General features: G+C 43.0%; 1 protein-coding gene across 1 annotated transcript in view; it reads left to right on the top strand.

Annotated features, from left to right (window-relative positions):
* The window catches only part of brsk2b (BR serine/threonine kinase 2b), a 139,007-nt gene that overhangs the window by 42,858 nt on the left and 77,624 nt on the right, over nt 1-18,525 (top strand). Inside the window, exons 2-3 of the mRNA XM_088935141.1 lie at nt 1,231-1,316; nt 6,291-6,431. Coding sequence (XP_088791267.1) covers nt 1,231-1,316; nt 6,291-6,431 — 227 coding nt within the window. The remainder of the gene's footprint in view (nt 1-1,230; nt 1,317-6,290; nt 6,432-18,525) is intronic.

Here is an 18,525-nt window from a genome sequence, read left to right on the forward strand (position 1 = left end):
AGCACGCTGTGATTAATGAAGCTGATTCCGCTGCTGCTCGGCGTGTACAAACAGCGGAGAAGAGCGGGCCAGTCTGGGCGCCTTTCTTCTTCTCTGCGGGCTTCTTGTGTGTCCTCAGACGGTCAGCCGACTTGGAAACAGTGCAAATTCTGCTGTTGGTCTTCTTTTAAGCATGAAGCTTTGGTTTCTTTTATTGCTTTATCCCTTTTCTCTTTATCTCGTACCTTTCCCCTTTTTTGTTTCTGACTTTCGGATCTTTCTGTACTTTTCTAAGGGCCTCCGAGTTCTGCTTGGCTCATGTCTTTAAAACTATCAGAAATGTGGTCAGATGCGGCTCTTTGCCTCATCTCATCAGCACCGTGAGGAATGAGCTGAGGTCTTTGAAAAGGCCCACAAGTGTCACTGAACTGAGGGTGTCAGAGATTCTGGCAAGAGATCACAAGGTTGAAAAACCTCTACAACTCGAAGCTGTCCAAGGTGTTCTGTCTGATGTGCATTTAGAAAATAATTCCGCATTACGTAAAAATATGGATACAAGCTGTGCTTTTGTTCCCTTTAGTTGTGATGCATTCGATGACTGTGGTTGACACATTGCAAGGGGCTACAGAGTAAAAAATGTCAATGTTCTTCGAACATTATTTTCAAGGTAACCTGATGACATTGACAAAGGTGGAGCATGCTGGGACATTGCAGCCTGTTCTCCGGAGATGGTGTGTTAGCAGCTGTGCAGTGTGCAAGGAGAAACAGATCATGATACCCGCTGACTTAATATGCTAAACTAAAACTAACTGAAATGACTATTCATGTTTCAAACTGTTTTGAGGTGAAAGGATAGCAGCTCAAAAGTACTGTATAAAAAACAGCAACTGGTGACGCAGTCACAGCCAGTTTCATGGAAAAAGAAACAAAGAAATAAAACTGTAACAACTGTGAGTTATAACATCAAATAACATGCTGTACTGTATGTAATTGCACAATGTAACACACAATGTCAGATCGATTGTTTATACTGTTTTCCAGTGAACTGCAGTCAATTTTCCAAAACTACTTTTGAGTGGACCTACAGTATGTTGCCTACTGCTGGATTTGTGTCTTTGTACGGTTAATTTTGGAAGTTAGGGTGAAATTCAGGAGCAAAAATGTCTATTCCCACTAACGTTAGAGGTTTCAGCGTACTTATTAAATTTCTCCTGTCTCTCGAATGATCGTGTTCTTTTTGTCCTCTTGCAGGTGGAGCGAGAGATAGCCATCCTGAAGCTCATAGAACACCCTCACGTTTTAAAGTTGCATGACGTCTACGAAAACAAAAAATATTTGTGAGTATTTTCACTGCTGTTGGGGACTTCCCCTGATGTTTATTCCTGCTCTCCCAACTCAAATTTTAATGCGACCCTTTACTATAAATTGGGGTTCACTAGGTATTTTCTAATATTTTCCTGAGAGACAACAGGATTTAAGATTTTTTTTATTGAACTGAATATTGAACATTTCCCTTTACTTAAACAGAGACTCATCTGTTTAAACGGAGCAACTCCAGACTAGAAGAAAAAAAAAACCCTCTCTCACAGAAAGCATCACAGGATCTTAAATGACCCAGATTAAGACCCAGATCCACATCTAAATTCATATAAATAAGATAAGATCACTTTATTGGCCACATACAATTTCTTGCATTAGGAATTTGTCTTTTCACATACCCCAGCTTGCTGTCTATGAGACACAGAGGCACACACCGGCCACGGGATTTGAACAGGCAACCTTCTAGCCACAGAACCTGAGCCACAGTGCCACCGCTCCGCCCCCAGAACTGAATATTGAATATGTAGAATACTGGCACCACCTACAGGTCCAACTGTGCTACTGACTGCAGCGACCTGATTACCCCTGAAGGTCTCCTGTCCAATACTGACCGGGCCCAGCCTTGCTTAGCTTCTGCAGTCTGATAAGATCAGGCACCGCAGTGTTTCCACTATTTTCCTTTGGGCTTGGCTAAGGGGAATGTCTGATTTCCGTGGTTTGCAGCTGGAATACATGAATACAAACCTAGTACAAACAGAGCATTAATAACTGCTCAAAGCAGGTCTTCAGTCATGCTTAATTGGAAAGTGTTAATGTAATGTGGAACGCTTATGTGTGTAACCATATTGTGAATAATCCTTCATGCCAGTGTTAATGCTGTTGTGGCTTTCAGTTTTATTTTCAGAAAGATGTACTGTATGACCATGCATACTAATGACCACAAACTGATCTCACAGTCTGAAGGTTCTGAAAGGAGTTCACACTGTCTTTGTGTTGTAGTTATTTATTTTCTCCATCATGACTCCTTGTGTTCTGTGTTTCTCTGTTATAGCTGCTCCGCCAATTATGTTCAATGCAAACTGGTAATTGCAGTACCAGCAGCAGCTCAGAGCTCATCTCTTAGAATTGATCAGAGAGAGCAGGGAACTGGAGACAGGATTTCAGAGGAATTTACTTACATGCAGATACTTTTCTCGGCAAAATAAAAAAATGCATAAAAAGTCAGCCATTCTGTTTCCTCTGTCAGCTTCCGGAGCCTAGCAGCTTCTGTGTATTTAAAAACCCCATGTTCTCAATAATTGATAAAGGCGCTCTCCAGCTTAAATCGCAGCGGAATTTGTTTTTAATATTCTGATGACAGGGACTAATCGCCCTGCCAGCTGGGAAAGAGTTTCGTTGTGAAAATGTTATAGTTGCAAATCATGTTTGACTTTTACCCTAATTTGAATTGGTGACAGGTAATTGCTTGAGTAAATCTTTAAATCTGTGAAGGAATCACGTTCCCTGGGGGATTTGTGTGAAGGTGGAGGTTGCCAGAACGCAGGAAAAGAGGCGCCTGTTAGTGCCATCGGTTTTCTTTTCCGTTTCTTGCCCTATGCCCTGGTTCCATTGAAAAAGGTTGCTTTTGACAAGTCAATGGCCCCAGACATTGATGTTAGAAGGCAATGTAAAAAACACTTGTGCCCTCAGATGCACTGCACAGCGCCACTCTACCTGAAGGGGTGAACGTCTTCGATCTGATTAGAGGGCTTAGAGGGCTTCCCACTGAGTACTGTTTTAGGAAACTTTTTTCTTTATTAGAAAAAGTATTATTCATGGAATGATTGTGTCCTTTTTTTGCAAAACACTTTTTATTAAATTTATGTAAATTTATCGCAGAAAGATACACAATATAACCAAGCCCCACACACACATCACCACCTAAGAACCCCTCAAATAAGGTCAGTTACAGTAGAACTAATGTGCAGAAAGGTTTTGACCCCATCAGCAGCATGACTTCAAGCCTCCACTGGCATCGTGGGTCTGACACAGTGCCACCTCCTTGAATGAATAACATATACGTAGCGGCTCCTAAGCCTAATTGAGAGACACAGTAACATTGACAGAAACTTAGCATTGATCTTTATTATGGTTATCAATTCCACCATTCACTCTCCCATACTTAAAAATAATTGGAATAAATAGCACACTTCCTCCCCCCAAAAAATCTGGAGAGGTGACCCCTTCTCTACTCAAAATTGCGGTTCTCACATGACAAGTCCTGAAATCCGCCTCCTCACATTACATTACACATTACAAGAGGCTCCCAGTAAGAGAGAGTCTAAAGAGTCACAAAAATAGAAATACATTGCTAACCGCCTTGGTCAACAGCTATCAGGGAAAAAAATAAATAGAAAAAATCCCCCAAAATGTGATTGATAAAGCATCCATAAGAGCACACATTTAAAGTAAAAATAGTCCCCGTGAAACTTATTCTTCAATACAAACCTTTGAGGTGACGTCACTCTAAGCAACCTAAAAACATGAAGATGAGACATCAACTCTATGTCTGGTCTTCCCCACGTGAACTGTTATAATGAAGGAATGTCACAGACTTTTGAAAAAAAATCGCCATTTTTCCATCCGAATTTAATGGAACAAGGTCATCACAACTCAGTTAAGAGGACTCGACACCAGCCTCTCTCACTGATTTCCTTACTTCTGCCAATGTGTGTCTCTTCTGGGCGGTCACTGATTTATGTTCTAAGTGAAACTGCAGTATAGATCTCCCTGTGGAGAAGGAAAGGGGACGAGATTGCCTGTTTTCTGTCGGAAACCATGGTTGTGTAGCGGAGATGTTTGAAAAATTAACAAGCTTGTCGCGGCCTCTGGAAGAGCAATCTCTGTAGATTCGGTGTGTCCTCTCCAAATCCCAACTCCCTGCTTCAGTGCTGTATTCCCCACGACTCTTAGTTAGCTCCCCGGCACATGGCTTGCATGACTTCCTGCATGTGTAGTCTACATGTAGTCAAAAGAGGCTTTCCATTTTGTGATGTCACACTTTTGCGTTATGGTATGTTTTGATTTTTAATTTATGGAGCTGGAACTCTTTTCCAAGGCAACTTACAATCACAAGTCCTAAACTATTAATGAGCACACAATTTAGAAGTTAAAGAGCAGTATGACAAGAAGCTTAGAGTTCACTTGAGGATTTAGAATACTTGGAATTTTGAATGCTAGGTACCTTTGCAGTCCTCTCGGTTTAAAACTAAAAAGAGTCTGTGATCTTCGAAATTCACAGTAGTAAATTCCTTTCAAATCAGGATTTAGTCTGATAATCTGTTTGCTGTTCTCTGGACAGATTCTGAAGCAGCAGCATCCTTTTTTAGTACAATGACCAAAATCATACACAGTATTCTAAATGAAGTCTTAGTACTGAATTGTACAATTTAATGTAACAGCTTTAATTTAAATTCTACTTGTGACCATCCAATAAGTCACTTGCCTACTTCACATTGTCTTTAAGAAAACCAAGTATTTTTCATAAGACTTAAATAACTGATTTAAGGTCAGACTTACTGTACAGTGTTTTGTAACCCTAATATTTTGGCATCATCTGTGAACTTTACCAACTATTCCAGAATTTGGAGCACTGATATAAATTAGGAACTGCAACAGTTTTAATACAGATCCCTAGGATAACAAAATCTTCTCAAAGGAGATTTGTAATGCCCTTTTTCAAAAGCTTGATTTTCTTGGCAGCTTCAGGAGGTGTCTTTAAATCCCCGGCTGTTGATGATAGCAAGGGAAAACCCGTGATCCAGTGCATGAGACCTAGATGTGTTGAGATATTGGAGCGATGAAGTGGAAACAGACTGGCGACTGGAGTGTGACACTGGTGTGTGGTGTGTGCTTCACTGTCACAGAGGAGGCAGCAGGTGCCTTCTGGTGAGGCGGTCATCTGTGGCAGACTTGCTGACAGCGCTGTGCAGTCTGTGAGATTGCGTGTGATTATTAGGTTAGTGTTCACAAGCTAGGGTGTAAGGTAATTCACATAAGGTCTGTAGCTCTCCAAGTTTTGCTATGTTTAGCAGTTTTTAAAATAACCATGCCACTGACGTCACCAAAAATAGGGTTTTGATGAGCCTGTTATTGGATTTTATCATCTTGGTTTCTATTTTTTTCTTATCTGACATAGAACAAGTGGACATATTGGCTGCTGTCTCTTTGCATGCTCCTAAGCAATGATTTTGCAAGCAGTACAACTTTTCCATCAGCCCTGTTAAATTTCTGTATCAACGAGTGCAGAGGAAATTACTTTCATGTTCTTTAGAAGCAAAAGCAGATATGCAACATTTTCTTAAAAATGCCATATCTTGCTTGTATTTTGTATCTGTGCTCATCCCAAACGATAAGTTGACTGTTCTCTCTAAAATAAGCAGGCTTATTTTTATTTCTTACAGCAAACATGACATGTATACAATGACAAAAAGATTGTGACCCATTTTTTAAACGTTTAGATTTTCAATTTAGACTAACACTTTGCTTGATTTTCCTTCCTTTTGCTGCAATGATTAGAAAATGACACCCCGGTATCATCAAAGCATCAAATCACCTGTACTTAAAACCCGGAGCATTATATCCTGAGCATCAGCACAGGTGTTCATGTCCAGAAGAAGTACGATTTAGACCTGCTGGAGACATACAGTAACTTTGTCACATTGGAAGTTCTTCTTATTAATTTTAGGATTATTAAAGGGAAAGAAGTAAGCATTTCATTGCTGCAGGCTCTCATTGTTTGTTGCCTGTTACCTTTTAGTCTGGGTGTGTAGCGATGTGTTAAGTTGAAGTAATAGCTTCCTCTCTATCACTGGCACCTTGCTCATACAGACCAGCAGTGGCATGAGCAGGACTGCTCTGCAGGGGGAGTCACACTTCTTCTCTTTTACCAGAAAGGGAGCCTTTGAAATGGGTGCTGGTTTTCACACTGATCTTCCTTCTTTTGCCAACAGATATTTGGTTCTAGAACACGTGTCGGGAGGAGAACTTTTCGACTACCTGGTAAAAAAGGGCAGGTTAACACCCAAGGAAGCCAGAAAGTTCTTTCGACAGATCATCTCTGCACTAGACTTCTGCCACAGCCATTCGATATGGTGAGTGCTCCTGCAAGGGCTGAAATCCATGCACAGTGTGCTAGTTTTGTCCCTTTTTTCTTATTTCTTTTTCATTAATATCCGTTTTTCCACTGTGCAAATAATCTTTCCTGCTCAGCTGTGTAATTTGTGTAGTATTCAAACTGCTTGTGTCTCCTTTTACAGAAGACTCTCATTTTTTGGATTCTCAATTATGATTACCGCTTTCTTCTCCTTTGGATTTATCCTATACCTATATATCCTATATATTTATCCTACACCTGCACTAAGCTGCAGTGACTACTTTGACTGACGGGCATTTCCACTTTTCTTTTATTTGCTACTTTTGATTTTGACCTGTATTTAGCTGTACAGCTGTGTTCTTCATTCACTCAAATGTATTTTTGCAGTACTGTAAGTCAGGCAGGATAGGAGCATCTGCTAAACAAATAAATAACGATGTGCATTAGGCTCTCTATGATGCACCAGGCCAAGATAAACGTGCGTAAGCATGTGGTAATGAATGCAGCGTGTGCAATGAGTGCAAAGTATTGCCTCTTTGTCGAGTGCATTTTAATTTAACAGCACAAATTCATACCACATTATAGGTCTGACAAAGTATATTTAACAACATTCCAAGGTGCTGTATATGTAAGCAAAATCAATAAAGAAGAATGTCTTTCCCAAGCCCTTGCTCTGTTAGTGACGGAGCTATGAAAGGGGACAGCCTGTTTATGCCTGCTCTCCTGTGCGCAGAATGCCTAAGCTTGTGCTGACTCAGTACTCGTCTCGCCTGGGGAGCTCCTGCAGCGTGGTGCCTGTCACACACCTGCGCAGGCACTGTGTGAAGAGTGACATCATCTTCCGTGCCACCAAACAGTGAATGTCACCACCTCCGTGGCTTTCAGGAGACACAGCCACTGGAGCTGCTCTTCAGTGCCATGGGCTTGCAGATCAGGGAGGTAGTGAGGGGGAGGTCGCAGTTTTGAGATTTCTGTCTGGTTTTTCTTTTGAGGTTTTGAGGTTTAGGGTTGTCGTATCTGTTCTAGAAAAGAGGATGGACGAAGACAAATACACTCCTTCACGCTGGCCATGGTGATGTGGGTTCAGATATTATAGGCTTCTCTTGTTTCTCCCCCTCCCTCCCAAGGGGATTTGATGAAACTATTCTGTAACCAGCTTCCATCTGCTTCTGCTTAACATATTCACACCCAGGGGAATTCATTTACTGGCTTATCTAGAAAATGTGATGAAGTTTCTCTAAAGTAGTTTTACAATATCTGCCAAGGTTTTAAATAGCTTGGAACTTTGTCAGTAGCTTTTTTCCCCGTAAGCTCCAAACTTTTTAAAAAACCGTTACTGTTTAAACCCTTTCAAAGCAGACCCTTTTATTCATTTTAAATTTTAAACACCCTCGCTGTGAACTCGGAGCTCCTGGAGCTGCTCGTTGCCTTTGACAATTGTCAGTGATCAGAAGGACTTGGGAAGCGCGGCAGGGCTATGAAACGAGCTCTCAGGATGGCTGGCAGATCGGAGGAGCCCACGAGCTGCTTCCGAAGTGCGCTGAAAGGAAGAGTGTCTCCCTTGTGAGCCGGTGACACTGTGCCAGAGAGGACTGATTCAGAAGTCAAAGGCAGGCAAACTGACTCAGTCAGCCAAACATTTAAATGGGACTCGGGTGTCGAAAAGAAATCCATCCATCCGTGCACTATCAGCAGACTGCCTACCCTGGTAAGGGCAGGGGCTAGCCGAAGCCCCCCCCCCCCAAGGGCCTGAGGATGTACACTATTAATGAGAGCTCCCTGGAGGGGACGTTGGTCTGTTGCTAGGCTAATCATGAAGGCCAATTAAAGCCTAGCCTGTGTGTCTCTGGGAGGTGGGAGGAAGCTGGAGCACTGTGAGAATTGCCACACAAGTGGGAGAAGGACATGCAGACTCCACACAGACAGGCTTGTAATGCTGGAATTGAGCCCAGAACTCTGGAGGTGTGCCACATCTGCACCATCTGCCATGTCCAGTCCAGAAATATCTGATTTGTTTTTTAAGAAACTACGTCATACATACAGTACATCATACATCATACAGTATTCCAAAGGACAAAGAAAATGTTGTTTTTATCACAAAGGCTGCTAGAGAGCCTACAACACCCGTGCTGAACCTGTGTTCTTTGTAAAAATTACTTTTTTTGTACCTCTTGTGATGTTGTGAATGTAGAGATGGTAAAAGAAATTATTTTCTTTGCATGCTGTGTGCCCCAGCTTATTTTCTAGATTCTGAAGTACTGTATCCTTAGAGGATAGCAAAGAAATGAAATTAAGTTTCTTTTCTCTTTACCACCACTAAGGCATAAAATGTGTTCTTGTTTTAAGGAAGGGGTGCTTGGAAAAAGAGATTGTTTTCCCCGGGCATTCAGTCAAGGTGAACAAAAAAAATAGAGTGATGATTATTCTCTTGATAAAGCTGATGCATGGGCTGCCCAGTGGAAAATTCCTCCTATCTTCCATGTGCACCTTAACTGCAATAAATTAAAGCAGGGCGCATACTGGAAAGCCAGACCAATTTAAGATTGAGTGGGCTAAACCCTCCAGCATTTGGTTATAGATATTAACTTGCCAAGAAAAGAGCAGTGTCAAGAAGAGCTGATGCTGAGTTTTGTAAGTTTCTGTAGATTCGTAAGTAGGGCTATATAGCTACTGTAGATTAAACCATGAGGTTGCATTGTCTCGGGTTTCATGTTCACTGTGAACCAGACCAGTACAGACTGGAGTCCCAGACAAGCTTTTGTCCAGAATTTTTTTTTAGATTTTTTTTGCCTTTCTTTTTTTGTTGATACTGCAGACGCATTAGGGACACTTCAGCTTATGTTGATATGAATTCCCTTTGGCAGTTTCATTCTTGGTGTTTTGGTTGTGAATCATGGGTTACTGGGACGATTCGGTCTGGTGGCGGCCGATTTTCCTGGACGGCTGTAGAAATGTCAGAGGTTGTCAAGCCTCAAGCTTCCACCCAGGGTCAGAGGGGGGACAAGACATGAGTTTGCCTGGTTTATACAGGTACTGTATATTATTATTGTGTAAGGAGGAAAAATACTTATTTCCATTGCAGTTGTTGTGAGACAAAAACCTTCAAAACCATTTAATATCATTAGAAAACTTCAGGGCACGTTATACTTGTCTGCACCATGGCCATGCTGTCCTGCAGACACTACCACTGTGACTTAAACTGTACAAAGTGAACGAGTATTTTGCTTCACTTTTCTCTTATAGATTTTGCAAAACAATCGCTGCATTTTTTATCTACTGTATATGCAGTATTGCGAACAGAGATCTCAGTAATTCCACAATCAAAGCTTGCACTAAATCAGAGGACAGAATGCCAGGAGACTTTCCTGAGTCAAAGTATTGCAGTGTGAACACACAAGTTGTTGAAATTGCAAGTAGATACAGTATGCAATGTGCCTGAGCTTTCTTGATTGTTAGAGTGTCAGCTGAATACCCAACACTCCATTAATAACAGTTTAGACAGGCAGATGCCACTTAAATAGACATCTGTTATTCAGATTGCCAGAAGAATCTTTTTGGATCATTAATATTATTACTGGAGAGTATACTGTGTATTGAAAATGAAGAAAAAGTTGGGAATTTCTCCTGGCAGCTGTCAACATGACCTGTGTGCCAATCTCAAATGTGCTTAAACGTAGAAGTGCCAGGAAATCCTTTTTAACTACCCCCCACCCTCCTTTACCCCAGGGGGCAAGGGCGATCGGACTGTGGTCAGGAGAGGGGATCCCCCTGCGGAGTCGGATCAGCCCGAGGCTGTAAGCCTAGTCCTGAAATGGAACATTGTTGTGTCTCAGCACTTGAGCCGGCTCAGTGCCTGGGCTTTTCTTTCTCAGCCCTTGGGGTTGCCAATTAGGGGCCGGTCTGCCATTTGTGTTCCATCTTATCATTGATCTCCCTGCACTGCAGTGATAGGTGCTGCCTTGCTAATTACCCTGTGTTAATTATCTACCTTTCAGAAGTTGGTTAGCATTGCAAATACAAGGTAGAAGGAAACCAGAAGTGTGGATATGGAACAGAGACACCCTTAGTGCTGTGTTTGTGTCCTGAGCCAAAACTTTATGCTTAGCTGTATTAACCCGCGTTTGCGTATATTGAGTTGCTGCAGTGTATAACATTTCAAAAATGTCAAACTGCAGCAATAAAACATTTATGAATGTGAAGCGTTTAACAGCTGAACTTGAAACCTGCAGTCTCCTTGTACTTAATGACTAATGTTTAGTCTTATTTAACAATCATTACACTTGCATTTGTATAGTGCTTTCCATCAAAAAGTCACAGGTAGGAGGGGGGATTCATTTCGTCTACCACTGAAGTGCAGCTCCCACCTGAGTGAAGCACAGCCGTTCTCTACACAGCAGATCCGATAAATAAGTGAGAAATCGCTTCACCCATTGAATTAATGGGGAAATTTTGTAGAGCTGGCAGTGTGTTCCCAAGGTAAAATTTAACCAGGGTTTCAGGTGAACAACTCTTCCAAGCAGAGATACAGGATCCTTTAGGATGAAGCAGTCAGGCTGGACACCTCATCTGAAGGATGATGCCTGCACCTCCTGCAGCGCCACACAGTGCACCTTCTCACCATTATGGGTCCTGGGTTTCGACATTCTAACCCGGAGGGAAGAGTGTCTCCATTTCTAAAGGATCTAGTGTATTACAAAGAAAGGTTATGCATAACAAAATATAATAGTCTTTTATTTCGTTTCTACTCCATACAGAGGCCAGAGTGAGGCAGGGGGTTTTCTCAGAGCCCAAGAATCTCAGGCCTATAGGCAGATTGTAGGGTAATTTCCCAGAAGCCTCCAGAGAAATACAGTCCTCCAAGCCAATGTCACGCCAAATTGTCAAATGAGACAAAAGAAGCTAAGCTTTTGACTTCCAGCTGCCTTGCAAACGCCACCTAACAGATTATTAACTCCCTCTGTCTTTCTTTGAATGCAAATCCGGTGCATGTGTATGTGCGTTAAAAAGGATGGGCTGACAAATGAAAAAGAAAATCTGATTACCTGAAGGCCTTTTGGCAAATGTTATTAGGCTCTGTGGATAACAGATAATGCCAATTATCTCTGTGGAGAGCAATGACATTGGATCTCTTAACACACACGCACATTCCAAAAGTAATTGCATCATACTAGATGGGTTTAATTTGAATATAGATAAAGGGAGGGATATTAGGCTGCTGTTGTTGATGCCTGACTGTCCCATTCTGTTGTACAGAAACAGGTTCCCTACCCCCTCCCCTCCACCCCAATGTCTACATGACTAATGGGGGCAATTTATCTCCCCCAACCATCCATCACAGGCGATGGCACCACAGAAGGTGCCCATTCCTTTGCCGAGACAAGCGTGTTAGCTCACTCCAGCACAGTGTGGTCCATCCCCATGGAGGAGCAGGTCCCAGGACGTTAGACAGGCTTGAAACTCGGAGCTTCCTGTGGAAAATCTCATGGAGCCGTCTTTGGTATCGGTTGTTTAGATTACTTTTCTCCTTCCTGCTCATGCTGCTTTCTAAGCGCTGAAACGTGCCTCCAGATAAGTCATTTTTTTCCTCTGTGATGGTAAATGTGCAGCGCTTTGAAAGGTTGTTACAGCAGCTAAAGCTGTTAACAGCACTAGCGGGAGGAAATGTGTCAGTAGGTACCAGTTCACTTCATTTGCAGTTCTTCTAAAAAAAACACCTTATTCTGTTGTAGTTAAGGTGACAGAGCACCCAATGGACTGAAGCCCAGCACACTCCAATAGAATGACATCTTTACTGCGCTGTGAATGTCAGCGGCACAAAGTAGTGTCTTTTTCTAAAGAACAGTCATTAGGGACATTCAGCTTTCAAAAGATACAGCAGGAAGCTGACTATTATTCTTTGTATTTTTGCTTTTTAATATTGTTTTTTATTGAGCACACATGGCCAAGCCTGTCCTAAGCTGTGTTCATGCACACAGCTTTGGTAAAGAGTCAGGCACACTGGGTTAAACAAACATTTATTATCATTAACAATGACACACTAAACAACTCACAATGTAAACGTAACGTAAACACGTTTCTCTCTTTGCGAACAAGGCGTCCCGGAAGCCTATGTCCTGACTATCCAGAAAATCCCCAGACTGCGACCAAGAATTCAAATCTTTTAGAACTTGAGAGATAAACCCTGCCTTCTCCACCAAACAGAATATAACCAACAATTAAACCTCTTTCTCTATAAACCCGGATGCTACAAAGTGAATGGGAAGCATATCTCCCTATTCTTAAAATGCACCACTAATCAGGAGAGGTCGTTTTAATCTAGGGATTCCGTATACAGGAAATCCGGGTTTCTGGACAAGGATGATCCGGATAAGACCTCTCTCCTTGTCTTTCTTCTCTTTCTCCCATGTCCTTCCCCCTCTCTTTCCCTTCTTTTCTCTCCTCTCTGTCCTTCCTTCTCTCTACCTGTCTGGTATATCTTCTTTTCCTTAACTGATGATGACCCTTCATCATTTGCCCATAACTTGATTGACGAAGGTAAACCAGAAGATTCCTTTGATCGGTGTCTCAGACCCTCTTCCTCCCAGCAAACACCTCAGCTCTTGAGAACTACAGATGTTGACACTAGTGAGATGTTTAACTATTGAAATCAAAGTCGGTTTCGACTTTGGAGATCTTCCCTGCACGATTTGAAGAGTAGAACATGATTTCAGAAAAAAAACATTTCAGTAATAATTCAAAAGAGATTTCAGAGCCCATTGGAAGCCTCAGGCCAGAGTCACCCAGTTAAAATGATAACAGTTTCAGATTTCGACAAGAGTTGGTATTTATTGATACAGTAAACTACTGTATAATTGTAAATTAGCTCAAGTAGTAACAGTAAGGGATTATTATGGTTCTGGGTTAGCAATAAAATATCATCCTCACAAAGTTTGATTTTATGGACAATTGTTTTAGATAGTACATCTAATATATTTGTATTATTGTTATATTGTAATAGCACAGGTTCCATAAATAATGGGAATAGAGTATAGACAGCCCTGTCTAGTCCATCTGCATACTTTGCAAGCTTTTGAGATTATTTTAAAGCCAATATCTGACATGAAGGGGGAATGTGTAAGATATTACTCCAATTGTCAATGTCTTGGTGGCATAGGATTGGATTGCCACTGTGTTGGAGTTTGTAAGTTCTCTCCGTGTTCATGTGGGTTTTCTCCCGCAGTCCAAAGACATACTGTACTGGTAGGTTAATCAGCTTCTGGGAAAACTGCCTCTTGTGTGCATGTCTTTGTCTGGGTGTGCCCTATAGTGGACTGGCATCCCATCCAGGGTGTACCCTGCCTTGTGCCTGTTGTTTGGTGTGAAAGGTTGTGGCTTCCTTGTGACTCCAAAATACCTAAAGTATTAGAAACTAAAAAAAATAGATCTGGAAGGACAGCATTAACACTGTTGTTTGAGCATTCAGTGTTATTCTTTTAAAATATACCAAATGAAAAATAATAGTTTAGGCGACTGACAGAGAGGTGCTGTGCAGCCAAGCCAAGGCCGGCCAGCTGTTCCCAGATCATCCAGACAGTCTGCCCGCACAGAATTCATCTGCTTAATCATTGCAAGCCAGCAATAAAATGCAATTATCCCATAAGAAATAAAAGAATCAAAATCTTATTGGATATTCTGTGTTTTCATTATACAGTATGGATTGGATTAAGCCTTCTCCAAATGAAGAACTTCTTATTCAGAAAATGCGAGCATAAGATTTAATAATCATTTATCTTGTTGACATCAGTCAGATTTTCTTGGCCGTCAAAATGATTCTATAATCAAAGTAGTTATTTTAGTGCTAAATTGTAGATTTTAAGCCCTATAATTATCTGTCCCTGCCAGCCAGGTTGCAGGTAACCGCAGAAAGAGGAATGAGACAAGCATATCAAGTTCTTTCTGTTCATTTTGCTTTGTCTCCAGTTGATCTTTCCCTTTTCCACAGGTCTCAGTGCAAACACTCATTACCTGTGAAGCTTGAGGGTAATTTTATTCAAGTGATCAGTGATTGAGGTGGATGAGCTGTAATGGAGCTAGCCATATTTGAACTGCATCTTCCATTAAGTAAAAATCTCTGTCTGGTGGAGAGCGGTGTCAAAGGTTATCATTAACTCAGGCAAGATGTTTGATTGCGCTATGTAGCGGATTTACGCCTCGGGAAACATCTCAGATGTGGCGAAAGGGTATGTTCTGAAATGCCAGTTGAAATAGCTTTATTTGTTAACTGAGGGGTGTGTGAGAAAAGATGGTGTGGTAACCAAGTGAAGTAAGCAAGGTTTCAACTTATTATTTTTTTTATTTATTTTTTTAAACTAGTGTTTCTGATTGCTGGGAATAAACTGGATATCCTACCTGCTTGTGTGTCAGATTGTGTAACAATTTATCAGTTATCTCTGTATCTGAAGGTAGCATGCAGTGTTTTCCCTTTGTAAATAAGTCCCATCCTGCAAGACGTGCGAGTATAAAGCGACAGTTCGATTTGGAGTGGTGGCGGTGGGGTGGGGTGGCTGCTGCCTCAGCCTGCGGGTGCTGGGTTCCATTCCGGACTGCTGCCTTCTGCGAGGAGTTTGCACGCTCTCCCATGTCCACATGGGTTTTGTCCAGGCTCTCTAGTTTCCCGCATGTTGCCTACAGTAGGTTAATTGGTGATTCTTTAGTTGCCCCTTGTATGCGTGTGTGAGTGAATGCGTGTGCACTGTGATGGACGTTCCCTCTAGGATATATCCCGCTCTCTCTACACTCTCCCTACTTCTGCAGAGTTGGACTCCAACTCATGAGCCTCTAATCATAAAGCAGTTAAATGGGTGGATATGTGGATTTAAGCTACATAATTGAAGAACATGGGTGGCAGGGTGGCTGAGTGGTCAGCATTGTTGCCTCGCAGTGCTGGGACCCTGGGTTCAGTTCCTGAGGTGCTGTCTGTGTGGAGTTTGTATTGTATGTTCTCCCCGTGTTCAAATTGATTTCCACTAGGTGCTCCAGTTTCCCCCCAGAAGCCAAAGACATACTGGTACTGTAGGTTAATTCTGGGAAAATTGGCCCTGGTGTGTGTGTTTCTGTGTGCGTGTCTGTTGATGTGTCTGTGTGTCCTGCGATGCACTGGCGTCCCGTCCAGGCTGTATCCTGACTTGCACCCATTGCTTGCTGGGATAGACTCCGAGATAAAGTGGTTAGAAAATAGATGGATGGCTAAATGAACATCGTTTTGTTAAAGCATCCATTAGGAGCTTTTCACAGTGCAGTGTATCCTATACTGTCCTGCTGCTTTGCTGACAAGAGTCATCCTTTTATCGGTCGTTCGTGCCAATTTACAAATATCACATGCATTTCAGTTGTTGTGTGTTTGTGTTGGGGAGTGACAGGCTGGACAGGCTGGACCTAGTCAGGTGGACAGGTGGATCCACAGGCTCTGTCTGTCTCTCTCCCTCTGGAGCAGCAGGAGAGGAGAAAGTCTGCTAAGGACTGAAATGGTATTCAGCCCACGAGCACACTGATAATGTGGGGGGTGGGGGCCTCTCTAGACTGATGTAAAATGGTCCTGTCAGAGGGATCATCATTACTTTAATCTCCAGCGAGACAGTAATCAGGTACAGCTAACAGGGGAGAAGAAACGGGATAGAGGTGTCAATTCATGCGCCACCATTACCGTGTAGTGCCGAAGCCCAGGGCATGCAGGAGAAAACCGCCCCGAGCGAAATACGGGACACATGCAGGTGTGTGTTTAAACTGGCAGGCGTGTGGCCACGCGGGTGGACTGAGAGCTACGCTGCAGGAAAGGGAGACGAGCGATTCAAAGGAAATATTAAAAAATAGAGCTTTGGAAATAAATCCCTGTCTGAGAACTTGAAAAAGCCCTGCTCTGTTTCAAAGCAGTCATTGTCGAATTCCGTACTTCAGTCCGGCTCTGCAGTCCGCTGTGATTGGTCGTGGGCTTGAATGAAGTGGGGGTTAGGGCTTAAGCTTATAAAGCTGTTGTGCTGTTTGTACTTGTTTAGTGCCGCTGTGGGTCCTTTTCCACTGAGGCTTGCAGGTGTAATTAATAGATGAAGGTTCTGTCGGCGGATTCTAGCAAAATCATAAGCTTCTGTTAAGACGTAAAGAGCTAGTAAGCTGCATTAGTTGAATCCATTGCAGTTTGTCGTAAGTGATTTTGATTTAACTATAGCATTTATATCCTGCCTGTTATCCGTTAATGCTGCTACACTTTCGTCTGTCTTTAATTGAAGACCCACAGATCTGTAGGCACCCAGAGAAAGACGCACATTGGGAAACAGGGAACTGAAGAGCATGACTCAAGGAAAGGCAGGAATCGGATGCTGCAAGGAGGCAGTGAGTGGCATCCGACGGAAGAGGGGCTTTGAAGCGGCACCTCCCCTTGAAAGCCGCCTCCGGCGCCAGGCAGGAGGGCGGCCGTCGGTCGTGTGACAGTTTACACGCGCGGAGAGGGAGCGGGGCTAACCGACCCAGGGAGGGCTCGTGAGCGATAAGCCTCTCTCCCCGCCTGCCGAGCCTGTGGCGGCAGTGGGCCGGCTTGCGCTGTGATTATTTCATTCAGGCCTGGGCCTGGAGTGACACGCGGGGGACAAGGCGACTGACAGAGAGTCCGCTCTGTCTCACACAGTCGTCCAGCCCGCCCTGAGATCCATTCCCTGTCTGAGACTCCAAGGCTGTCATGACATTTCTTTATACATCTTTGGGTTGTTTTTCATTTGGGTTTTTCTGTAAATGAGGTCTGGCTTCTCAATCTAACATGGCCGTTACCACCCGCCTTGTTTTCATTGTAGTGTTTAAAATCGACGAGAGTTTAGCTTAGTTTCTCCCAGTTTTAATTAGAAGTGCTTATTGATTAGTTTGAGGCTCAGAGGGGGAGATCTGTTGACATATTAAGTTAGACCAAGAGAGACACCGAGGAATAACCTAGTGGGTAGCAAAACTACAGACAGCCCTGTTCTGTTTCATTCTGCTTCTGCTGATAAAGATACGGATATCAAGACAAGGTGTGATATCAAAAATTGAACCATACATAGATTTTTATGGCTTTTTATTTTGGTCAACTTTTCAATAAATTATAAATTGGAGTAATAATCTGCCTTAAGAGAATAGAAAGAAATGAATAGTATATCCATCCAATTTCTCACCTCTCTATCCAGTACAGGGTCACAGGGGACCTGGAGCCTATCCTGGCAAGCAGCAGGAGAAAGACCATCGCAGGACACACACAGACACACACACTCACACACCCTGGACAGGACACCAGACCACCACAGGACACACAGACACACACACCCACACACCCTGGACAGGACACCAGTCTATCACAGGGCACACACAGACACACACACTCGCACAACCCAGACAGGACACCAGGCCATCACAGGACACACATAGACACACACACTCACGCACCCTGGACAGGATGCCAGTCCATCACAGGGCACACACAGACACATTCACACCAGAGCTGGTTTTCACAGAAGCCAATCTGCCAATATGTCTTTGGACTGTGGGAGGAGCCTGGAGCTCCCAGAGGAAACCCATGTGAGCAAGGGGAGAACACACAAACTCCACACAGACAGCACCCCAGGAACTGACCCCAGGCTCCAGAGCTGCGAGGCAGCCATGCCTCCTGCTACCCTGCACTTTAAAGCATCAATGATAGGGTTAATGTGGTTAGTGTGGTTAATGTGGATAGTATAGGGTTGAAGTGGTTTTGTGAGGGTGGACTGTGACTGTTTTCCCCAGGGGTGGCACACTGCTCCAGTTCAGAGGCAGGCTATTTAAACCACACTCTCAGATTCTTCACAGAGTCACCCTGTCTCTCCACGCAAATGTGCTGTGAAGCTCCCGGGCAGATTATCATCATTTTTTTCTCCACTATAAAATATTAAAGAGGGTGCTGGTGTCCTTGGGGAATATAAAAGGCCCAAACTCTAACTAAATCAGCGAAAAACCTCCTAGTCTGTGTTTCTCTCATTATAAACTGAGCACTCTGTTGTCTGCATCACTGGCTTTTATGGGCTCTATGAAAACACAGTGAAGATGCGATTTATTCCCGA

Source organism: Atractosteus spatula, chromosome 16 (genome assembly GCF_055471065.1).
Source record: "Atractosteus spatula isolate fAtrSpa1 chromosome 16, fAtrSpa1.hap1, whole genome shotgun sequence".
Lineage (NCBI taxonomy): Eukaryota > Metazoa > Chordata > Actinopteri > Semionotiformes > Lepisosteidae > Atractosteus > Atractosteus spatula.